The 18803-nt window shown below is 36.1% G+C and overlaps 1 protein-coding gene across 2 annotated transcripts in view; it reads right to left on the bottom strand.

Annotated features, from left to right (window-relative positions):
- The window catches only part of OXCT1 (3-oxoacid CoA transferase 1), a 138387-nt gene that overhangs the window by 75963 nt on the left and 43621 nt on the right, over positions 1-18803 (bottom strand). For both annotated transcript variants that reach the window (XM_011954462.1, XM_011954461.1), the window contains 3 exons: positions 5593-5700; positions 3834-3948; positions 1325-1419 (listed from right to left, as the gene is read on the bottom strand). In XM_011954462.1, the coding sequence (XP_011809852.1) occupies positions 1325-1419; positions 3834-3948; positions 5593-5700 (318 nt within the window). The remainder of the gene's footprint in view (positions 1-1324; positions 1420-3833; positions 3949-5592; positions 5701-18803) is intronic.

Genomic DNA, 18803 nt, shown 5'->3' on the forward strand with positions numbered 1-18803 from the left:
ATTTATTCCCCTTTTCTTCAAAACTAGGAATTTGATCACTCTAGATAATCTCTAAGGCACCTTAAAAACGCAAATCTTTGGCCAGGCGCAGTGGCTCATGCCTGTAATTGCAGCACTTTGGGAGGTCAAGGCGGGTGGATCACGAGGTCAGGAGATTAAGACCATCCTGGCTAACATGGTGAAACCCCGTCTCTATTAAAAATACAAAAAAATTAGCCAGGCGTGGTGGCGGGCACCTGTAGTCCCAGCTACTTGGGAGGCTGAGGCAGGAGAATGGCCTGAACCCAGGAGGCGGAGGTTGCAGTGAGCCAAGATCGCGCCACTGCACTCCAGCCTGGGCGACACAGAGAGATTAAGCCTCAAAAAACAAACAAACAAAAAAAAGCAAGTCTTTGACTTCCACATGAATCTGCTTTTATCCAAACATATATCATTTTTGTGTCTTTGAAAATGGCACGATGATTGCCTCAATGAGTATCAACTATATGCCCATGATCATTATTTATACTTTGAATTATGAATATGTTTCCATATGCATAATTTCTATTGCATTAACAGTTATGATCTACTGAGAAATAAAAGATTATGAATAGACAAACCAAATCCCTGCCATTGTTAATTAAATTAAAATGTCATACAGGAAGCAAAAAATATACGATTTTATTATAATAATGAAAAAATATGGCCTAACTAAGAAAACTGAGCTCATCTGGATGCTTAATCTTAAGGAAGAAAAAAATTTAACCTTTTGGACAATAGGGCCTGGAAAGGAGAACGAGAGGAGAACTTCTACAGTTTTTTGAGGCAATCAACTCAAACAATGTCCCTGTCCTAAAGTAGAAACCTTCCTCTTCAATTTCTCACTCTGAGGCTTAATTCTATTTAACATAGAACTATTGAGAACCTTCATTATCTTGTCCAACAACAGAAGGATGAGAAAGAGTTTACACAGGAAATCATGAGGTCTCTCTGAATCAGGTTCCACATGGGAGATGCAGTCAGAAAGCCCAGAGTCAGGAACGTACCATCTACTACATAAAATACAATACTATCTTGCTCACATTTTAAGGGAAAAATTAAATATTTTATTATGATAAAAAGAAAAATAAGGTTGGGCACTTTAAGCAACAACTCAGATTTCACTGTGTGTGATGGATGCACTAAAATCTCCGGTTTTAGCATCATACAATTTATCCATGTAACCAAAAATCACTTGTACTCCAAAAGCTATTGAAATTAAAAAAAATTTAATAAAAAATTTCACAACATGAAATACCTCATTCTTCATTAAGATTGGATTTTAAAAAACAAGTTTTCATCTTACCAAACCCAGGACTCCATTTTCACTTTGAAGATGAACAGTCATATTTGGGCTGATAAAGTTGCTGGCCAGGAGAGGGATTCCTATGCCCAAATTAGCTAGAAAAAAAAGATGTTAAGGTCCAGCATATAAAAAGTAGAGAAGTTATACCATAAATCTTCTACATATATAGATCTGAATGGAAACTTTATTTAAAGGTGGCTTACTCTGAATGTAATAAATGAATATATTCTCCAATCACCCTCTGGGCATTATTTTGTAATTTTTCAAAAAAAGTCTCCAATTAGTCACATCTTTTTCAATAACATTAATATGCTTTCTCACCAATATCAAAGTAGTGGCCTCAGAAGCTAGCCATTTGTTACATTTTAACAAAAATATAAGCACATTTTCATTAATGTGCTGTACAAATTTGGGTTGATGTATTATGACTGATTATTAAACACGGCTTGACTTTTAAAGAATTATTTTCACTATTCAAAACTCCTGCCAAAAGATCATTTTTTATCATCTTTATTGATAAATGGAGTTACCATTTTTAAATTTTAAAAAAGTTTTCTGACAATACCAAAATTTCTGCCTAAAAGTATATCAGATCCTTTGGGTTTCTATGGTAACATTCATTGGTAACTGAATGTTCTGTGACATAAAAAGAAAAGTGGGGAAGAAATTAAATTTCAGCAAATACAATTGAGCCCATATATAAAGTAGCTGTTGTTAAGGCATCAAAGAGTTAACTGAGGTTGTTGCATCTTCTTCCTTAAATGATCAAAACAGGAGTGACAATGATTACTACTCAATGATGTAGGTTCAATCCTGCCTATCAACACAGGCAGGCTGATCAGATCAAAGATACACTGCCCGGAACTACTGCCCACTACTGTTCACTACCACTGCACACCAAATACCTCACCAGAACTAGTACAAAGAATGATGGCACTCTGATGAGATTCTAACAGTGAAATCTTCATGAATCAAGGCCAGAGGAGGTTTATATATGGTGCCATATTACACACTACAAAGGCCAGCAGTACAACTCAATGACCCAGGTCACTTCTTGTGGATACAGTAAATCTATGAAGCTATGATTATAGCTACTTGATTTACCTCTAATGTTCTATCACAGTCTAGTACAGTGTTATGTGTGATTTATTTCTCAATAATGCACATAACACACTGGGATATTAATTCCATTATGAGCAGGTATTTTTAGGACAGAGCAACCCAAATTACAAGCCTGGTACCTCAACTCTTTCATCATATTCTAGCATTCTCTCAGTTCTTTAATATTTTAAAGTCAAACACCAGGGAGGAAAAAAGTCAATGTATTTTGGGTTGAAAAGTAGGAGATACGGAAAGACCATTTACATAAACTGACTTGCAAATATTTTTCACAGGCAATACAATAACTGAATAAAGAACACCTAAAATCAGTATTATAGTTGGTGTTTAAACATCAATGGTAAGTCAGGGTAAGACGGGTTGAGAAGAAAGTCCAGTGACCATCTTTCACCTACTAATTCAACTTGGTTGACTGCACACCTTGCTGATACAAGAGCTGGAAGAGCAGCAACATGCTATTCTTTTCCGTTATGAAGGTTTGCACCATAACACAAGGTGTAAACTGAAAAATGAATAAAAATGAGGTAGAGGTAAAAAGAAAGGAGAAAAAGAAAAGTTCTTCCAGTCAAGATCACAGTCTGGAAGACTGACATTCATGGACTAGGGAAGCTCAGAGAATGGAGGCATTTGTCATGTCTCTCATTCTTTCGGTCCTAGGTCTTTAAGTATGGCTTTACTGTATCCACCATTCAACAAAAATTCATTTTATCATATGCTATGTGTATTTATATGTGTTATTGGTATTAATAATTCAATGTCTGCTGTAGTGAAAACTAGCAACATGGTGAACAGACTTGTTAAATGCATTCAAAATCCAAATATTAATTATGTCTACTCTACCTCCTTTTCTTGACAAAGTATCTAAAGCAGAATTTGAATCATTTGTTGAATACCCTTACAAAATATCAGATATAAAAGGGTACTCACAGGATCTGTGTTAGGAGAATAAGAGGGCTGTTAAGAAGTTGGATCTTTCAATGAGTATGCAAATGTCAGGATAGAGAGCAAGTAAATAGCACTGGTTATTACTAAGAATTCTGAGATTTGAAAACACTCATCTTGGGTAATCTCTTTTCCCAATAATCTCCCATTAAATGCAAGTTGTACTGAAATCTATTGTGTATTAGAAAATAGCTAAGCAAATTATTGATTGCCATTTTGTTTCAAGAAGGCAAAGAGATATCTGTTATATATCTTGACATCTTTGGGTTATATGCCACATTTTGTAAAAAAAAAAAAAAACAAAAAAAAAAAAACAAAGCCTTGATTAATTACCTTAAAAGTTACCGTAGACTAGAGATGACTCACTATGCAAGAGGTCTAATAGCCTTATCAATATGGGAAAAGCAAAGGCTATGTCTTTGCCCAGGCTCAGAAGGATAAAGGATACCATACATGCCATCCTCAAACTCAAGAGCGGCCCTCTTGATGATTCGTTCCCTTACGTCATCTCCAGGTTTAGCAGATTTGGCTTCCTCATCTCCCTCTTTCCGGATTGATAAACGCTTTAAATTAAACAGAAATAAATTATTCGTGGTTGAAGGTGTGCTTTATATTTTATCACTGCTGCAATAAATTTTACTGGAAAAAAGATGAGCTCGCTCCCATTATTATGAGACAAATCTGCAAATACCAGAGATTTAAAAAATACTATGGGTGATATTTGATGGTAGAAATAATTCTTCAGGAACTAAATGAAAGTGGTCAGATTTGTTTAAAGAGGAAGATATGTTCTTCAGTCTGTTTGAAGCAAATAATCTGTTACTATCATCACACTGCTACTTCTGTTACTCTTCCAACTAAATTGTCTTCTGGTGCGCAAGGACTGGCCAGAAGAAAGAAAGAGGAACGGACTTTGGGAATGTATTTTTCAGGGCTGTCAGAATGTGTTTACCAGGTGTTGCTGCTGCCAATTGCCTGTTTCCACCTGCAAACTCTAGACTACTTTTACCACAAATGCATCACAGGAATCACAGAAATACACAGAAACCAGCCAGGAAACTATTTCCTTTATTAAGTCTCTTTGACACAAACAGGCTCATGTTTGCAAAAGTCGCATCCTTTCTTCCTAGGCCCCTGACACTGGTTTTGTATTATAAAATGTCTTCCTGTTTGATATCTGTAAGGTAGATATCTCTGGCACCCTACTATATGTCTATTCTGTTGCTGATCCCTAGACACTTCTGAATCATGATAGTAATTCTGGCAAGGTGGCCGTTCTCTGTTCTCACTGGCTGATGATTTAGATATGTATCCCCTCCAAATCTCAGGTTGAAATGTACTTTACAATGTTGGAGGTGCAGCCTAGTGGGAAGTGTTGAATCATGGATGCAGATCCCTTATGAATTGGCTTAGTGCCATCCCCTTGGAAATGCAGGAGTTCTCCCTTTGTTAGTTTACACATCAGTTGGTTGTCTAAAGGAACCTGGCACCTTCTCTCTCTCTCGCCATGTGACATGCCTGCTTCCCCTTTTCCTTCTGCTCTGAGTAAAAGCTTCCTGAGGTCCTGACCAGAAGCCGATGCTGGTGCCATACTTCATGTATAGCCCACAGAAGTGTGAGCCAAATAAACTTCTTTATAAATTACCCAGTCTCAGGTATTCCTGTACAGCAATGAAACAGGGACAAACACACTGGCCTTAGAATACCTTCAACGCTCCTGGTACCTACATTCCTTGCCACAATCTCATACTCACCAGCTACCCACAGCCCGAAGCTAATTAGAATGACATTCTGCACTCTAGAAAAGTGCAAAGCACCTTCAAGATAGACAATTTTGAACAACCAAACATTAAGATAAGACTTCAGCAGGGGTAAAACCACCAAAGACATGATTATTCTTACGTCCCCTCTAAGACAGCCAGAAAAACTATACATCATAAATTAGGACAATAGAAGCCTGGTAGACACAGCCTAGAGAATCTCATGACATGGTGATACACATCTTGTGATGACAAGGCACTGTCAGGCTGCACAGAGGCATAGACCATCATATCCCCATTACGGTAAGACACATGAGAAGCTCTTACTAAGATCCAAAACCAGACTTTCTCCTCAGCTCCAGTCCCCCATCATCCGGAATGGCTTCAAGGATGCATTATCTCTGTAACTGGATCCGTGAATACTGACAAAGCAGCTAAGTCAATTACCTCAATTCTTTTCTCATATTTTTCTCCCTTTATAAGGCGATGCACATAAATCTGAGGAATATGGATGTCTTCTGGAGCAAATGCTCCAATATCCACAATTTCTTCAACCTAGACAAACAGAAATTTCTTTCAAAGTTAGTGAAGCTTAAAGTGAATATTTTTAATTTTTTTAAAAGTATATACATCTTCACATACAACTTAGGCTGGATACACGATGTAAATATATATGACAGAATATGAACATTTATCTATGTATGTATATGTACACATATGAGTAATGTCTATACACCTCCTGGACCCACAAAAGAGAAGAAATTCAAGTGCATGTTTCTGAACAGAAAATACAGACCATAGAGCTCCAGAAGTTAGCCTTTGCTTAAAAGAGTCTCAGTTACAAATTTGTTAAATGGTTTGTCAGTATGGCTGCTTGAACTTTCACAAATTGCAGCTCAACTATGCAAAACTTGATAGTACATTCCTTAAACACAGATTTTCCTAAATTAATGGGAAATTTATCATATCAAAGACAAAAATCTGTAATAACATCTGCATGGTCAATTGAAGAGCTTTTTAAATAAAGATACGAATGCTATTTGTAACAGTTGTAAATTATTCTTGTTAGCTTCCTGGGACTGTGATACAACTGCAATTGCTGAAATAATTTACTTAGAGACAGATAATTAATTCCAATATGGAAACTCAAAACTGAAATATTAATTAATAACTAGAAATACTCAATTTAATTAGAATCAAAGTCATTCACCAAGAATGTCATATCATAGCAACATGAAATGCCTCCACATTAGTCTGTTATTTTAGAATTCATTTAAAAGACAATTTTTCTATCAACATAAAACAGTTCAAAATAACAAGGATCAAGCAAAACTAAACTTGACATTGTTGTGGTCAAAGAATTAGCTTTCTGGTGACACACACGCACACAAACACACATACCTTTAAGTTGTGAGTACTCAGCTTAACAGATACAGTATCTAAAGCAAATAATTGTTTGCTTCCATGAACTGACTTATACAAGGACAGTTGTATTGATTTTTGTTTCCTAAACTATTCACTGAAATCTGGAAATCTGTGAGGTTAAGTAGCCCTTCTTACGCTGTTCTACTACTATATGCCTTCACTAGGCTCTTCCCACAGTGCAAGAATACCAGGGCTTACAGAAGACATTTTACTCATTGTGCAATGCACACAAATAGCTGAAAAAGGCAAGGACATGGTGGATTAAAGCTATCATCTTTGATAAACAGAAAAATTTTGACCAAAATCAAACAAAAATTCCAAGGAAAGATCAGAAAACATGTCAGCATCCAAGTTGAACTACTGGGTAGAGAGGCACCTGGGGATGAGTGAGGAGACAGGGAAAGTGGGGCCGAAGACCCCTTGCCACTGCACTCTATGTCCTCCCCTTGAAAACTCTCTATGTTCCAGTATTTTCTATTCAATGTGTTTGTGAGGAATGCAGAGCAGCTAAGCACTGCTGCTACCTCTTCAACTGGTTGGAACTTTCAGCCATTAGGGCTCATTCACATCTTTACATATTCAGTTTTAGCCTTCAAAGAAGTTCGTGACTTTAAAAATGTGTTTGTACATTAATCCAGTATCCTGAGGATAGACATGAAGATTTATTATTCATGAAAATACTAACCCCAAAATTTATTATAATAATGAAAACAACTTTAATGGTCAACAATAGGGAAATGGTCAAATAAACATGGTGTATCCATGTGATTAATCAACATTATGCACTCATAATATTTAATGACATCTCATAATTTCATGTTTCATAAAATCAAGATTTTGTATAAGTAAATAAAAATTTATAGAAATGCACTTTAGCATAGACAATTATTTATATACCTACAGAAAATAAAAGGAAACACATGGAAATGCTAAGAATTGTTATCTCTGGGTAACAGCACAAGTTGTTTTTATTTTCCTTTTACTTTTATAATCAAAAGGGAAACCCACAATGTTATTTTTTCAAAAGATGCGATAAACACTAAGTTTCTAAAACTAGGAGATTATAAGTGGAGCATGTGATGAATCTCACAATTAGTTAGACATGTACCAAAGAGGGCATGTTAAAAAGAAAATAGAGATTCTAAGAAAAACTGAAGTTTCTAAACCCTAAAAGCAGTCACATTATGAGCTAAACTAAGGAAAATCTTCTTGCCTGTATATTTGAAAATAATAATGCGAATTATTTTTCACGCCTAATGTTGCTCCAAAAGGTCAGGCCCTCAAATCTCTTGCTACAATTGAGACAGCAGCTTCCTATTTGGTCTTCCTGCCTCACCCTCTAGCAGGGGCAAGGAACATAATAAAAAAGGAAGAAAAAAAAAATCAGTATTGCTCACTTAAACTGAAAATGCTGATGGAAACCCGTCACTCTTTTCTTTTGGTTCCATCAAAGAATGTTTCAACAGAAAACAACAAATCAAGACAAAGCTTCATTACCAAGGACAATTACATCATAACTCTCAGAACTAACAGAATGAATATGTCCTGGTAAAACAACTCTGATAAGCAAGAGTCTCGCTAAACATAAACAATTACATGTTTTGTCATCCTAATATGAATGGCTTTCAGACTGTAGAAAATGCATGTGTAGCATTTGTCAAAATAACAACACTCAACAGTATTGAAAACATCTATACAAAAATCAAAGCTTTCTCAGAGTTGGTTAGTGGAGTTAAGAGCTAAGAAAGAAAATATTTGAAGTACAAACCAAAAGAAGAAAACATGTTTTCAGACAATCTATGAAAAGAGTTAAAAAAAAAAAAAAAAAAATGAAGAGGCAGAACTATCTTAATGCTAGCTATTGAAGGGACTGACTTCAGTGCCAGTTTTGTGTGATCTTGAGAACAGTAAGAAAGAAGCAACGGAAGGATTAAAAAGTCTAGTGAGATCAGGTGATAACATGAGCATTACTGGAAAACCTGATGAGAAAATGATGACTAAAATGAGCTGGTTAGGAAAAACATAAAAATAAAAGACTCCCAGATCCCTTACCAAAGACTGCAGAGCTTTCCTCCTGAAGTCAGAAATGGGTAAGACAGAATAAAGGACAAAGAAAAAGCCTCAGGGCAAAGCAATGGGCAGATCTAAGTGTCCTCAGGCAAGATCCATACGGAAGAAAGGTAGCTAAGAACAACCTGGACTTTTCCATGGCACTATGAATAGATCTCATGTCCCACCACTTGCTACAACCAGAAATCCAGACATTTGAGGCTTCTCTAATTGGTACTCATCTTCAGTCATTAACAGAAAAGTAGAGACTAGGAAATGTTGTTATTGATTTGAACTTTGTTTTAAAAGGTTGCTTTCTCTGCCCTGCACTCTTCCTACTTTATAACTCTGAAAACTTAATTTAAAGCTTAGAGAAGGATAAGAATTCATCCCTTGGTGACAATGTGTTTGTGATTGCTTGGCAAACATTACTTATATCTAGGTAAGGGAAAAGAAGAGCTACAAGGCAATAACTTCCTCATTTTTTATTTTATTTTAGTGACAACCTCAATCTGTTATAGACACAAAAACGGGCCCAACCCTAAATGGTGTTTAGGTGAAAAATGCTGCACACCTGCAAAACTCTGTGTATGATACAAAGTAAGGGCTGTTGAGGGGGAGAAAGGGGAAGACTCACATTCCAGGCTTTCTTCCTGACTCATTTTAAGTTTCAAAAAAGTTTAGGAGGAACGTGCTTCTTTTGCCAAAAAGAAAAGAAAAAATCAGAAAACAAGCAATAACATCTAGAATCATGAGAAACATTAACTCCAAAAGAGAGGGGAGAAAAAGTAGCTGTGGAAGACTAGAAAAATAGAAGGGGGAGACAATAAGCAATAAGAGAAGTTACAAGTTAAATGCAGAGGTGCTCTGGATGTTAAAATGAGTAAAATGAAGAGAAAATGTGAATAAGACCTCATGTTCAATAGATCAATAGGATAACTAAAGTTAATAATCTACTGTACCTCTCAAAGCAGCTAGAAGAGAATAATTTGAATGTTCTTAGCATAACGAATAGATAAATATTGTAATGGATATCCAATTACCCTGATTTGATCTTTATGTTATACGAATGTATTAAATTATCACAGGTACCCTGAAAACATACAGGTCTATTATGTATCAAAAAAACAATTTTTAAAACAAGAGGCAACGTAGAGAAAGGGGAGGTCAGCATGTAAGGCATCTTTCTCAAAGATTCAGCTGAAGAGAAAAAATCCAAAGGAGCAAGAAGGTGAATATATTCTTAGGCTTCATGCTAAGGAATGATAGGATCAATACAAAAAAATGGAAGAAAATGGTATGAAAGCTAAAAGGGCCAAGGACAGATGGTCTTAGATGTCTATAAGGAAACGCACAAAGATGGAAAAGTTGAGAGGCTACCAACAAATTTGCAACCTTTAAAATGGTGGTACATATGATTGCATAGTCATTATTGAAATTGAGTAGATGGGATCTCATGCCAACAGACATTCCACAATGCCCAGTGAAAAATAAACATAACAAAAAAGCATGTTCTGTCAAGAAAATATGCATACAACTGGGATGCCACTGACCTAGGCATGAAGTGTGGTAAGGAATACTTAAAGTGAGTTTAAAGGGAGAAAGAATATCACACTGATAGTTATATAATGCCCAAAGACAGAGATGGTATATTTGTAATAGAAGTGACAAAAATTGGCTCAAATAAGAGACACCAATTATTTGAACATCTTCTATTCATCACAGTCTGCTGATAACTCTGTATTGCCTTCTGGTAACTTCTGTATTGCCTTCAGAATAAAACAGTAAGAGAAACCACGATTCAGGACCTCTAACCAGTAAGAATAAATTGCTTGCTAAAGTAGAAATGACAGAAATATTGAGAAAAAAATGACAATGTAAAATTGGAATTGGAAATAGACCAGGAAGTGAATCCTAAACATACACAGAAATATATCCTGATCTTTGAAGAAAAGATTTCAGTAAGTTCAGAGAAAAGAGAAGCAGGATCAAAAGGTCAGAAACTCAAAATGACAAATGGGCTTTTGAAAGATGAGGATTGCAAAACTTCCATTCTGACAATATGAACATGGGTTATATTGATAAGGAAGAGAATGGTTATAAGAAATGAGTGTAACAACATGGATAGCTTTGTGTTTCTTCATATTTTATCAGGGCTCCCACAAAAGAGACACATATGACCTAGGACAAATGAAAGTTATGAAACCTTAAGAGGTCTATCAAAAGATACAAAATCAGAATGAGATGAGGACTCCTCAAAATGCTCAAGATGAGGAAAGGGTGGCTCCTGGGGTGATTCTGTCTTTGCTGCTGCTGCTGGAGAATTTGAAAATGACAATCACTACTGCTTGGGCAGAAGACAGGAAAAAACAGAGCAGTTGAATTTCATTTTGTTTCTGACTTCACCAGGAAAAAAGTAAGTAGAACTAGTATGATTATGAAGAAATTCAATTCCAAGAAGAGATATCCAGATTCTCTGCACCAATTCTAGGCTGTAGACCTACAACATCTATATCCCAGGACCCTTAAAGAGCCCGAAGATACGATAACAGAATTATAGTCAAGAGAAAAATGGTAGAGGTGTCAACTGAGAGGCAAATATACTCCTTTTCAAAAGGAGGGCTCAATCTACAACAGTATTCTAAAATGGATTATTATATATGTGGTCTAGATGGCCATAAAGAGAGAAAACAATTGGACAGCAGTCTAAGTCTTCCCTCCAATTAAATCATGTCATATGATCTTTATTAATTTGTGATCAGGCTAGAACATAAGTAGGCCAGGAAAAAAGCACAGCATGTAGTTCCACAGAGCCTCTGACCCAGCCCTTCACATAAGAGTCTTAAAGACATAGCAGGAAAATGTGACTTGAGCTCATTCCCTTAAAATCAACAAATACAAACTAAGCACCTACTAGATTTGGCAAGGAAGAAAACAGAAGAGGTATATGCTCTGGTGTACAGATAGGTAGACAAATACTTGAAGAACCGTAAGTATATGGTGGCTTGACAAAGCCTTAGGAGGAAGTCTTCAGTGCTGTGGTTTTTAACTTTTGAGGGTACATGTATTACTTTAAGAATCTCATGGGTCATTTCAGGTACACAAAGCTTTCTTTAGGTATAAAATCCTTTGTGAGATTCCATGGAATTACTCCACAGACATCTGTCCACCCTCGTCCCCTAGCTCTAGCCTAGACCCCTGCTCTAACGATTTGATGTCTTTGTCCTATCCTGTTCAGTCAACATATTTACAAGGCTTTAAATGAAGATAAGGAAGTCAGCATTATAGTTAAGGGGCAAGGGTTTGGGTGCATCCCTTTCTCTAAGAGAGAAGACAATCTGATGCTCATGCCTCCAAGTATTTACCAAAAGAAGTGACAACCATATTCAGGGAGTTGAACCACTCTTTTAAATGCCCCAAGAACGGTATGCCCCTAGAACAAACCAATTACCTTTATACCACAGTCATAAAGAGTCAGTTTTTCTTTCTTGCAATCAAGTGAGCTATTTCTTACCATTAAAACATAGTGCCTGACATAAAATTGTCTGGTTGTAGTAGCAGGAATAGTTGTATTTCATCTGATCATCAGCTTTCTTTTATATGTACTATTAACTATATAAATACTTTGATTTTTATTTAGCATCCCAGGCCTCACTCATGTTTATCATTATAGTATCAATTTTTAGTCCAATCCTAGAACCACTGTACAGTTCTACCATTCCTTTTCATTCTTATAGCTCTGTTCCTAATTGATGCTATCATGTATATTTATGTCTTACAAGCTATTTTAAATCATCTTTGGGAAAAAAACAGGTAAAAATTAAACAGCACATTTATCAAACTGGAAACTGATCCAAGGCCAGAAAGAACAGCTAATTCAATGAAGACAGAAAATGATCTCTACTGGTTAGGGAAATAAAATGGGCAAGTGTTAACCGAATGAACTTCAGCAGGGAGTAAAGTTAATATCCTAAAATACCTGGCCTAATAGTTTTTTGAAATGCAAATAGAAAGGTTTAGCTAACCACCAGCACAAAGACCATTACATGACAGAAGTACTTCCAAACACCAAGAGTCTTCCTTTCTCTGTTTGCTGTCCAGTCTCAGAGTTGGTGATAGCACCTTCAACATAATGTACCTCAATACAAAACAGAAACAGTCCTTCCTCCCTACAATGCCTCATTTTAAAATGCAGGATGTGAAAAATGGATAAAGCAGTCTGAACTCTAGAGGAAAAGCTTTATCTGAAATAACTCAGTTTGTTAAAACTGACTAGCAGCAAAATTAATAGCTTACATATTAAATCCTTATATTATACAACTTCTGACCAATATTGATTTGAAAAAGGTAGAAATGTTACTTCATATACCATCCCAATAGTTTTTGTAATGTGGAAGAATTGTTTAAAAAAATTAAAAGCAGTTTAAGACAAGTATTTTCATTTCCACTGACTCTCAAACCAAGCTAAAATAGCAAAATACCAGCATTGATTAGACTAACACTTTATTTTTATTTTACTTTTTGAGATGACATCTCATTATGTTGCCCAGGCTTGTCTCAAATTCCTGGGCTCAAGAGATTCTCCTGCCTCAGCCTCCTGAGTAGCTGGGATTACAGGTATGCAGCACTATGCCCAGCTGCTAACATTTTTTGTTTGCCCAGAAATGCCAATCTTCTCCTTATGTGTGACTTACTAACATTCAGGTAATATTTTAAATATCCAGATTTCATTTGTCATATCTCTTTTAAAAAAGAAACTTCATTAAGACTGTAGCAAATCCAGAGAAATAATTAAAATGAATACAGTTACCCAAAGGAATTAAAATACATCTAACATGTTCATTCAAAGCACCAGTCTTATCTGTAATAGTTTTTAAAAAATTACACCATTATCATATACCCCAAGGAAAACAGGGAGACATAATATAATTAATAGAATTAAACGAGGAACATTTTCTAGTGAAGAGAGCCACAGAGAAACAGGAAGAGAAAAAGTTCGTGTTGGGTTTTTACAGCTACAGAAAGGCTGCCTATTAGTAGTGCCAATTCAACTTTAAAATGTTACTCTAAGACTATTTCCTTCAATTTGAGGCTGTTAATCATCCCTGAAGCACTTTATAATGCAGGAATACAACACTTAACACATAAAATGCAAAATGGGATTGGGTTAAACCCTAGCATTTCCAGAACACAGTTAATGGCCTAAATCTAACAGATTTCATTTGAATTCAGCATGAGAATGACTCAACAGTCCCTAAATTTAAAATTGTTTAGCATGTGCATTAGAAGAATTTTACTTTATTCATTTCATTTTTTAAATGTCCTCCACGTTTTCATTTCTACAGAGCAGTAAGTAGAGTAGAATCCTACATATTTCATTAAGAAAATTAAGATGCCATGTTTGTTTTCCCTGATTTATATGAGGTAGATATAAAACGGAAAAATAAACTTTAAAACAAAATATTTATTCCTCTCTGTGGTTCAATTTTCAAAACTAGATCTTTAAGTCCTAAAGAAATTCAAACATGTTTATCACATTTCAACTATGATTTTAGCATTATGATCATATGGCTCTTCTCTTAGTACAAGTAAGGGGATGCACAATCAGTTTTACTGCTGGCACCACTTGGTTCAGGTTTTCCTAACTCACTGAATTTCAGCATCTAGTCATCACTGGAAAAACAGGGCAAGTCTTAATTCTGGTGTTAAATTAAATAATTCAAACTTAAAGCTCTTGGAATTTTAAATCATTCTGACCCTTGAGAGGAGTGTGGCCGTGCAGCCAGGGTCTCTTGGCATGCAGCTGCAACTTCTGCCCTTTTTCCTATAAATAATTAGAAAGACCAAACAGCACTAGAGATACGACCCCCTTAAGATCACTACCCTTCTTCATGGAGTAATAAACTAACCTTCCTTGTGTCAAATCATTACAACATATTATCTGGTCTCATATGGAAAATGTTGTAGTACTGCTAGAATTTCTGTGCCTCTATGAGTGAAAACTTTTCAATGTTGGCATGCTAACCCCATTTGTTTATAGAGTGTCTCCTGCGTGGCTACCCTCAGACTGTACTCAAACTCTACACTTAATCATATCTTCTGAATCTTATTATTTATGGTTGACAGTAGCCATCATTCAGACAATGACTGAAATCTACCATGAGTAAAGCTGATCAAGGTTCCAAATCCAAAATATCTTCCTGGCATATAAACTCATCCCCAAAACTCAACACCATATTTGAAAAGTCTTAACTTTTGGTGATCAAATATGATGATTAAAAGAAGAGTAGGAATGGTTGATAAAGAACAGCAATTTATCGATGTCAATATTTAGTAAGGGACATTTTAGCCCATATAATTCTAATGCCATGTATTTCACTGAGCTTTCCCATGGATAAAAAAATAAGACAGTATCATAAACAAAGTACTGGATTTGAAGTCAGAAGACATAGATTTGTGGTTTCAGCCCTAACATCATCTAATACTACATTCTTACATGAATCACCTAAAGTCATTTCACCTTTAAAATGAAAAAGTTGAACTGTAAATCAAGTCTAATATTCTTCCCAGCACTTGCATGATCGTTAAGTCTATACTAGTTCCTAGATATTCTATTACAAGACCATAAAGTATGCACATTATTGTGTAGTATCTTTCTAACTATTCTGGATATTGAACACTCTAGATTAACATCATCTTACTGGACATATCGGTTAAATGGAAAACATGATTTTAATTCCATGCCACGCAGCATATCTTCAATACCCCTCTGTACTTGTGTACTTGCTATATCCATCCTTTTCTGACCAAACAGGCTGTTGAATTTACAAGGCCAGTTTATTTGCCAATTTATTACTTTATAACCCTTTGTATAACTAGGTAACTACCATATGGCTTGTTTTGCTTTTGCAGAGTAATAAAAGCTTACTGAGTGAGACACACTATACCAGCCAATATTAAAAGACACACCTTGAGATAAAATGATCTCAGAGAAGTCAGAGGAAACTAGTCACAGTAATAAGGGAGTTACAGAACAGTTGGTGGCACATTATCAAGACTCTCAATGCAGGACTGACAATGGCCTCAAATATAAAACCATCAGGAAGAACCACTGAACACAAGGCATTTTTGCTTTCTTAGACCATGGCAGGACAATGATGTCAATCAAGTAAAATCCATGGAACATTTCTAAGCCTGCGAAGTGTTGTGTATGTTTTGAACCTGCTGACTCAGTGACTTAAATATCATTTAATGAGCAGTTATTATGTCCCAGGTATTGTGTTACATACTGGGACTACTGAGATGAGTAAGACGAGGTCCTACAAGGTGCTCACAGTTTCATGGAGAAGACAGGTAACCAGAGAATCACAATAAAACATGAAAATAAGTGCAACAATAGAGGGAACATTCCACTGACCAGGCAGAAAATCAGCCACAAAAAGAGGGAGAACATTCTAGGCAGTAGGAATGTCAAGGGCAAAGGGTAGGGAAGGATGTGATCTCATGAGAGAATGTGAGGATGTGTTATTTGTCAAAGGACCTAGGGTACACTGGAAATAAAAGCATTGCATCAGAAGTTCAAAATTTTTATTCTGTGGAATGAGGAACCTAATTTTGGAAAAGCTATCAGAAATGGTAAGAGCTAACTGAACAAAAAAGGAAATATGATGTCCTTTACACTTCAAAAAATTCTCAAGAGAGTTCACTTTAGTTAATGCTGCTGGGACAGTTTCTTCTGATTATTGTGGCTTCTCGCCAGAAAAAAACTTAACACATTGGCAATTACATTTTCTCACTTTTATTAATTTTTGGTTGTGCACCTGGATTTTCAAGGGGCCTAGTAAAAGGCCAGATATTTGCATATGTTCTAATATTAGGAGACTGCCAGATGCTACATGCTCAAACTATACTAATACATGAAAACAATCTGTTTGTAAGACAAAAATTAACAAAAGGGGTCAATGAATCACATTTATCACTTAATGAATCACATTTATCACTTTTTTCCCTCATTTCTTTTTTTTTTTTTTTTTTTTTTGAGACGGAGTCTCGCTCTGTCGCCCGGGCTGGAGTGCAGTGGCCGGATCTCAGCTCACTGCAAGCTCCGGCTTCTCCTGCCTCAGCCTCCCGAGTAGCTGGGACTACAGGCGCCCGCCACCTCGCCCGGCTCGGTTTTTGTATTTTTTAGTAGAGACGGGGTTTCACCATGTTAGCCAGGATGGTCTCGATCTCCTGACCTCGTGATCCTCCCGTCTCAGCCTCCCAAAGTGCTGGGATTACAGGCTTGAGCCACCGCGCCCGGCCTCTCATAGCTTTTTATAGTTAACCTGTATTCGTCTGAGTTTGGTAATAACGACAAATTTTTCTTGAGTTTCGTCTGTGTCGGCAAAGTTTTTCCAAAATTTAAAATGAAATTCAAAACTGAACAGAATTTTTTCACAATACATGGCAAAACTTGTATCCTTTTCTGCAATTATTAAGGAAACTAAAATAGATTCCTTAAATGAATGACCCAGATCCTTTTCACAGAAGGCACAGAAAAGGTAGCAGGGTTCTTCACATTCCAGTTTAACTTTCCTCAGGTGGGATTTGTACTTAGAATTCTGAAGAACCCAAATGTGTTACTCAGTGGCAGAAACACTGTATATTATCATTAAACTTCAAAAGCTGAATCAGAGAGAAGGTGACGTATACATTTGGACATGAGTGGCTGAAGAATCTGAATGTGGACTTTGTTACTCAGTGGCAGAAACACTGTATTATCATTAAACTTGAAAAAGCTGAATCAGAGAAGGTAACCTCTAGTCTTAGACATGAGTGAACTTGATTTCTTCATGGAATAAACCACAGAGCAGAAGACCATTACATTCTAACAGTTAAGTAATTCTTAGTTCCTAGTCTTAGGAACTATTAATTGTTTTAAACTGTTCCATCCAAAAACAAAAAGATGTCTTCATAATTCTATAAAAATTCAATAAGGCAAAGCTATCATAAGGAAGAAAAGAAAATACTTCCTTCCACATAACTTACATTTTGAACCTTAAGTCCCTCTTTGTTCACGGACTGGTATGCCCACAGGTGAACAGAAAGCATCAATATCTGAGGCCCTCTTTATTTACGCGCCCAAAAGAACAACAACAGATGTGACTTTTGTTCAAAAGAAGTCAAATAGCTCTTGCCTCCTCTCTCATCACATGATCTCTTTGTGCACACCCACTCCTCCTCCAATTTAGGCCATGAGTGGAAGCAGCATGAGGCCCTCACCATACACAGCTGCCCAGTCTTGGACTTTCTACCCACCAAAATCATGAGCTAAGTAAACTTTTCTTTATTAAAGAATAAAAAAGTCAAGTGGTTATTCAGCACGAGCAAGTTTTAAGCAGAAAATAACTTTACTCTTCATCCCAAACCAAAATATGTGAATCTTTTGAGCCAAAGTATAAAAAGAGATAAAATGGGTCATTAACTAATGCTCCATACTTCAAATACAAAGGCAGAGAGAGGTCATCAATTTGAGGGTGTACAACTCAAGCTAATGAAGTGACAGATTTATAAGAACCTTCCTCTCTTGAAGTGTCCATAATATTCCCCTCAAGAGTCATTCTAGTTTTTGCTTGATGTAAGGTATCAGCATGTTTAAGTTGATTTTATGGACTTCAGATACTGGCTAGTTTTCTGAAGGATTTAAGCTAACAATATTTTTAAAACAAAATTTAGTTTTTTGATCATGCACTAAGATTTTAGGAATTGGAGGCATTATGGAATTTTCATTTTCTTAGATCAAGAACTTTGGAAGACAGGGAAAGGATACAGAGGATGTGCCTTGCCACCTGCCATTTATAATGTAGTTCAATAGTCATCATCACTGGGCATCACTGGGTCAATGAGAACAACAGTCATCTAGGGTTTATTAATTAAAGCAGCAGGAGGGATTAAAGTGAGAATGTAGCACTTCAAAGCTTTAAAAACACACTGAAATGCTCTATCCTACTGATACTCAAAATAAACCCATGAAATGAGCAAACAACAGAGGCTGTAAGGAAGCCGAGATTCTAAAGTCATTTGTCTAAGGTTGCAAAAGTAGTGAGAAGCAAATCTTAATCTCAGATTGTTAAAAAAAAAAAACAAGAAAGAAAAGAAAAAAGATAAGACACCTCAGGATTAGTCCCAGAGCTTCTTTCCCT

The sequence above is a fragment of the Colobus angolensis genome, unplaced genomic scaffold (genome assembly GCF_000951035.1).
Source record: "Colobus angolensis palliatus isolate OR3802 unplaced genomic scaffold, Cang.pa_1.0 Scaffold383, whole genome shotgun sequence".
NCBI lineage: Eukaryota > Metazoa > Chordata > Mammalia > Primates > Cercopithecidae > Colobus > Colobus angolensis.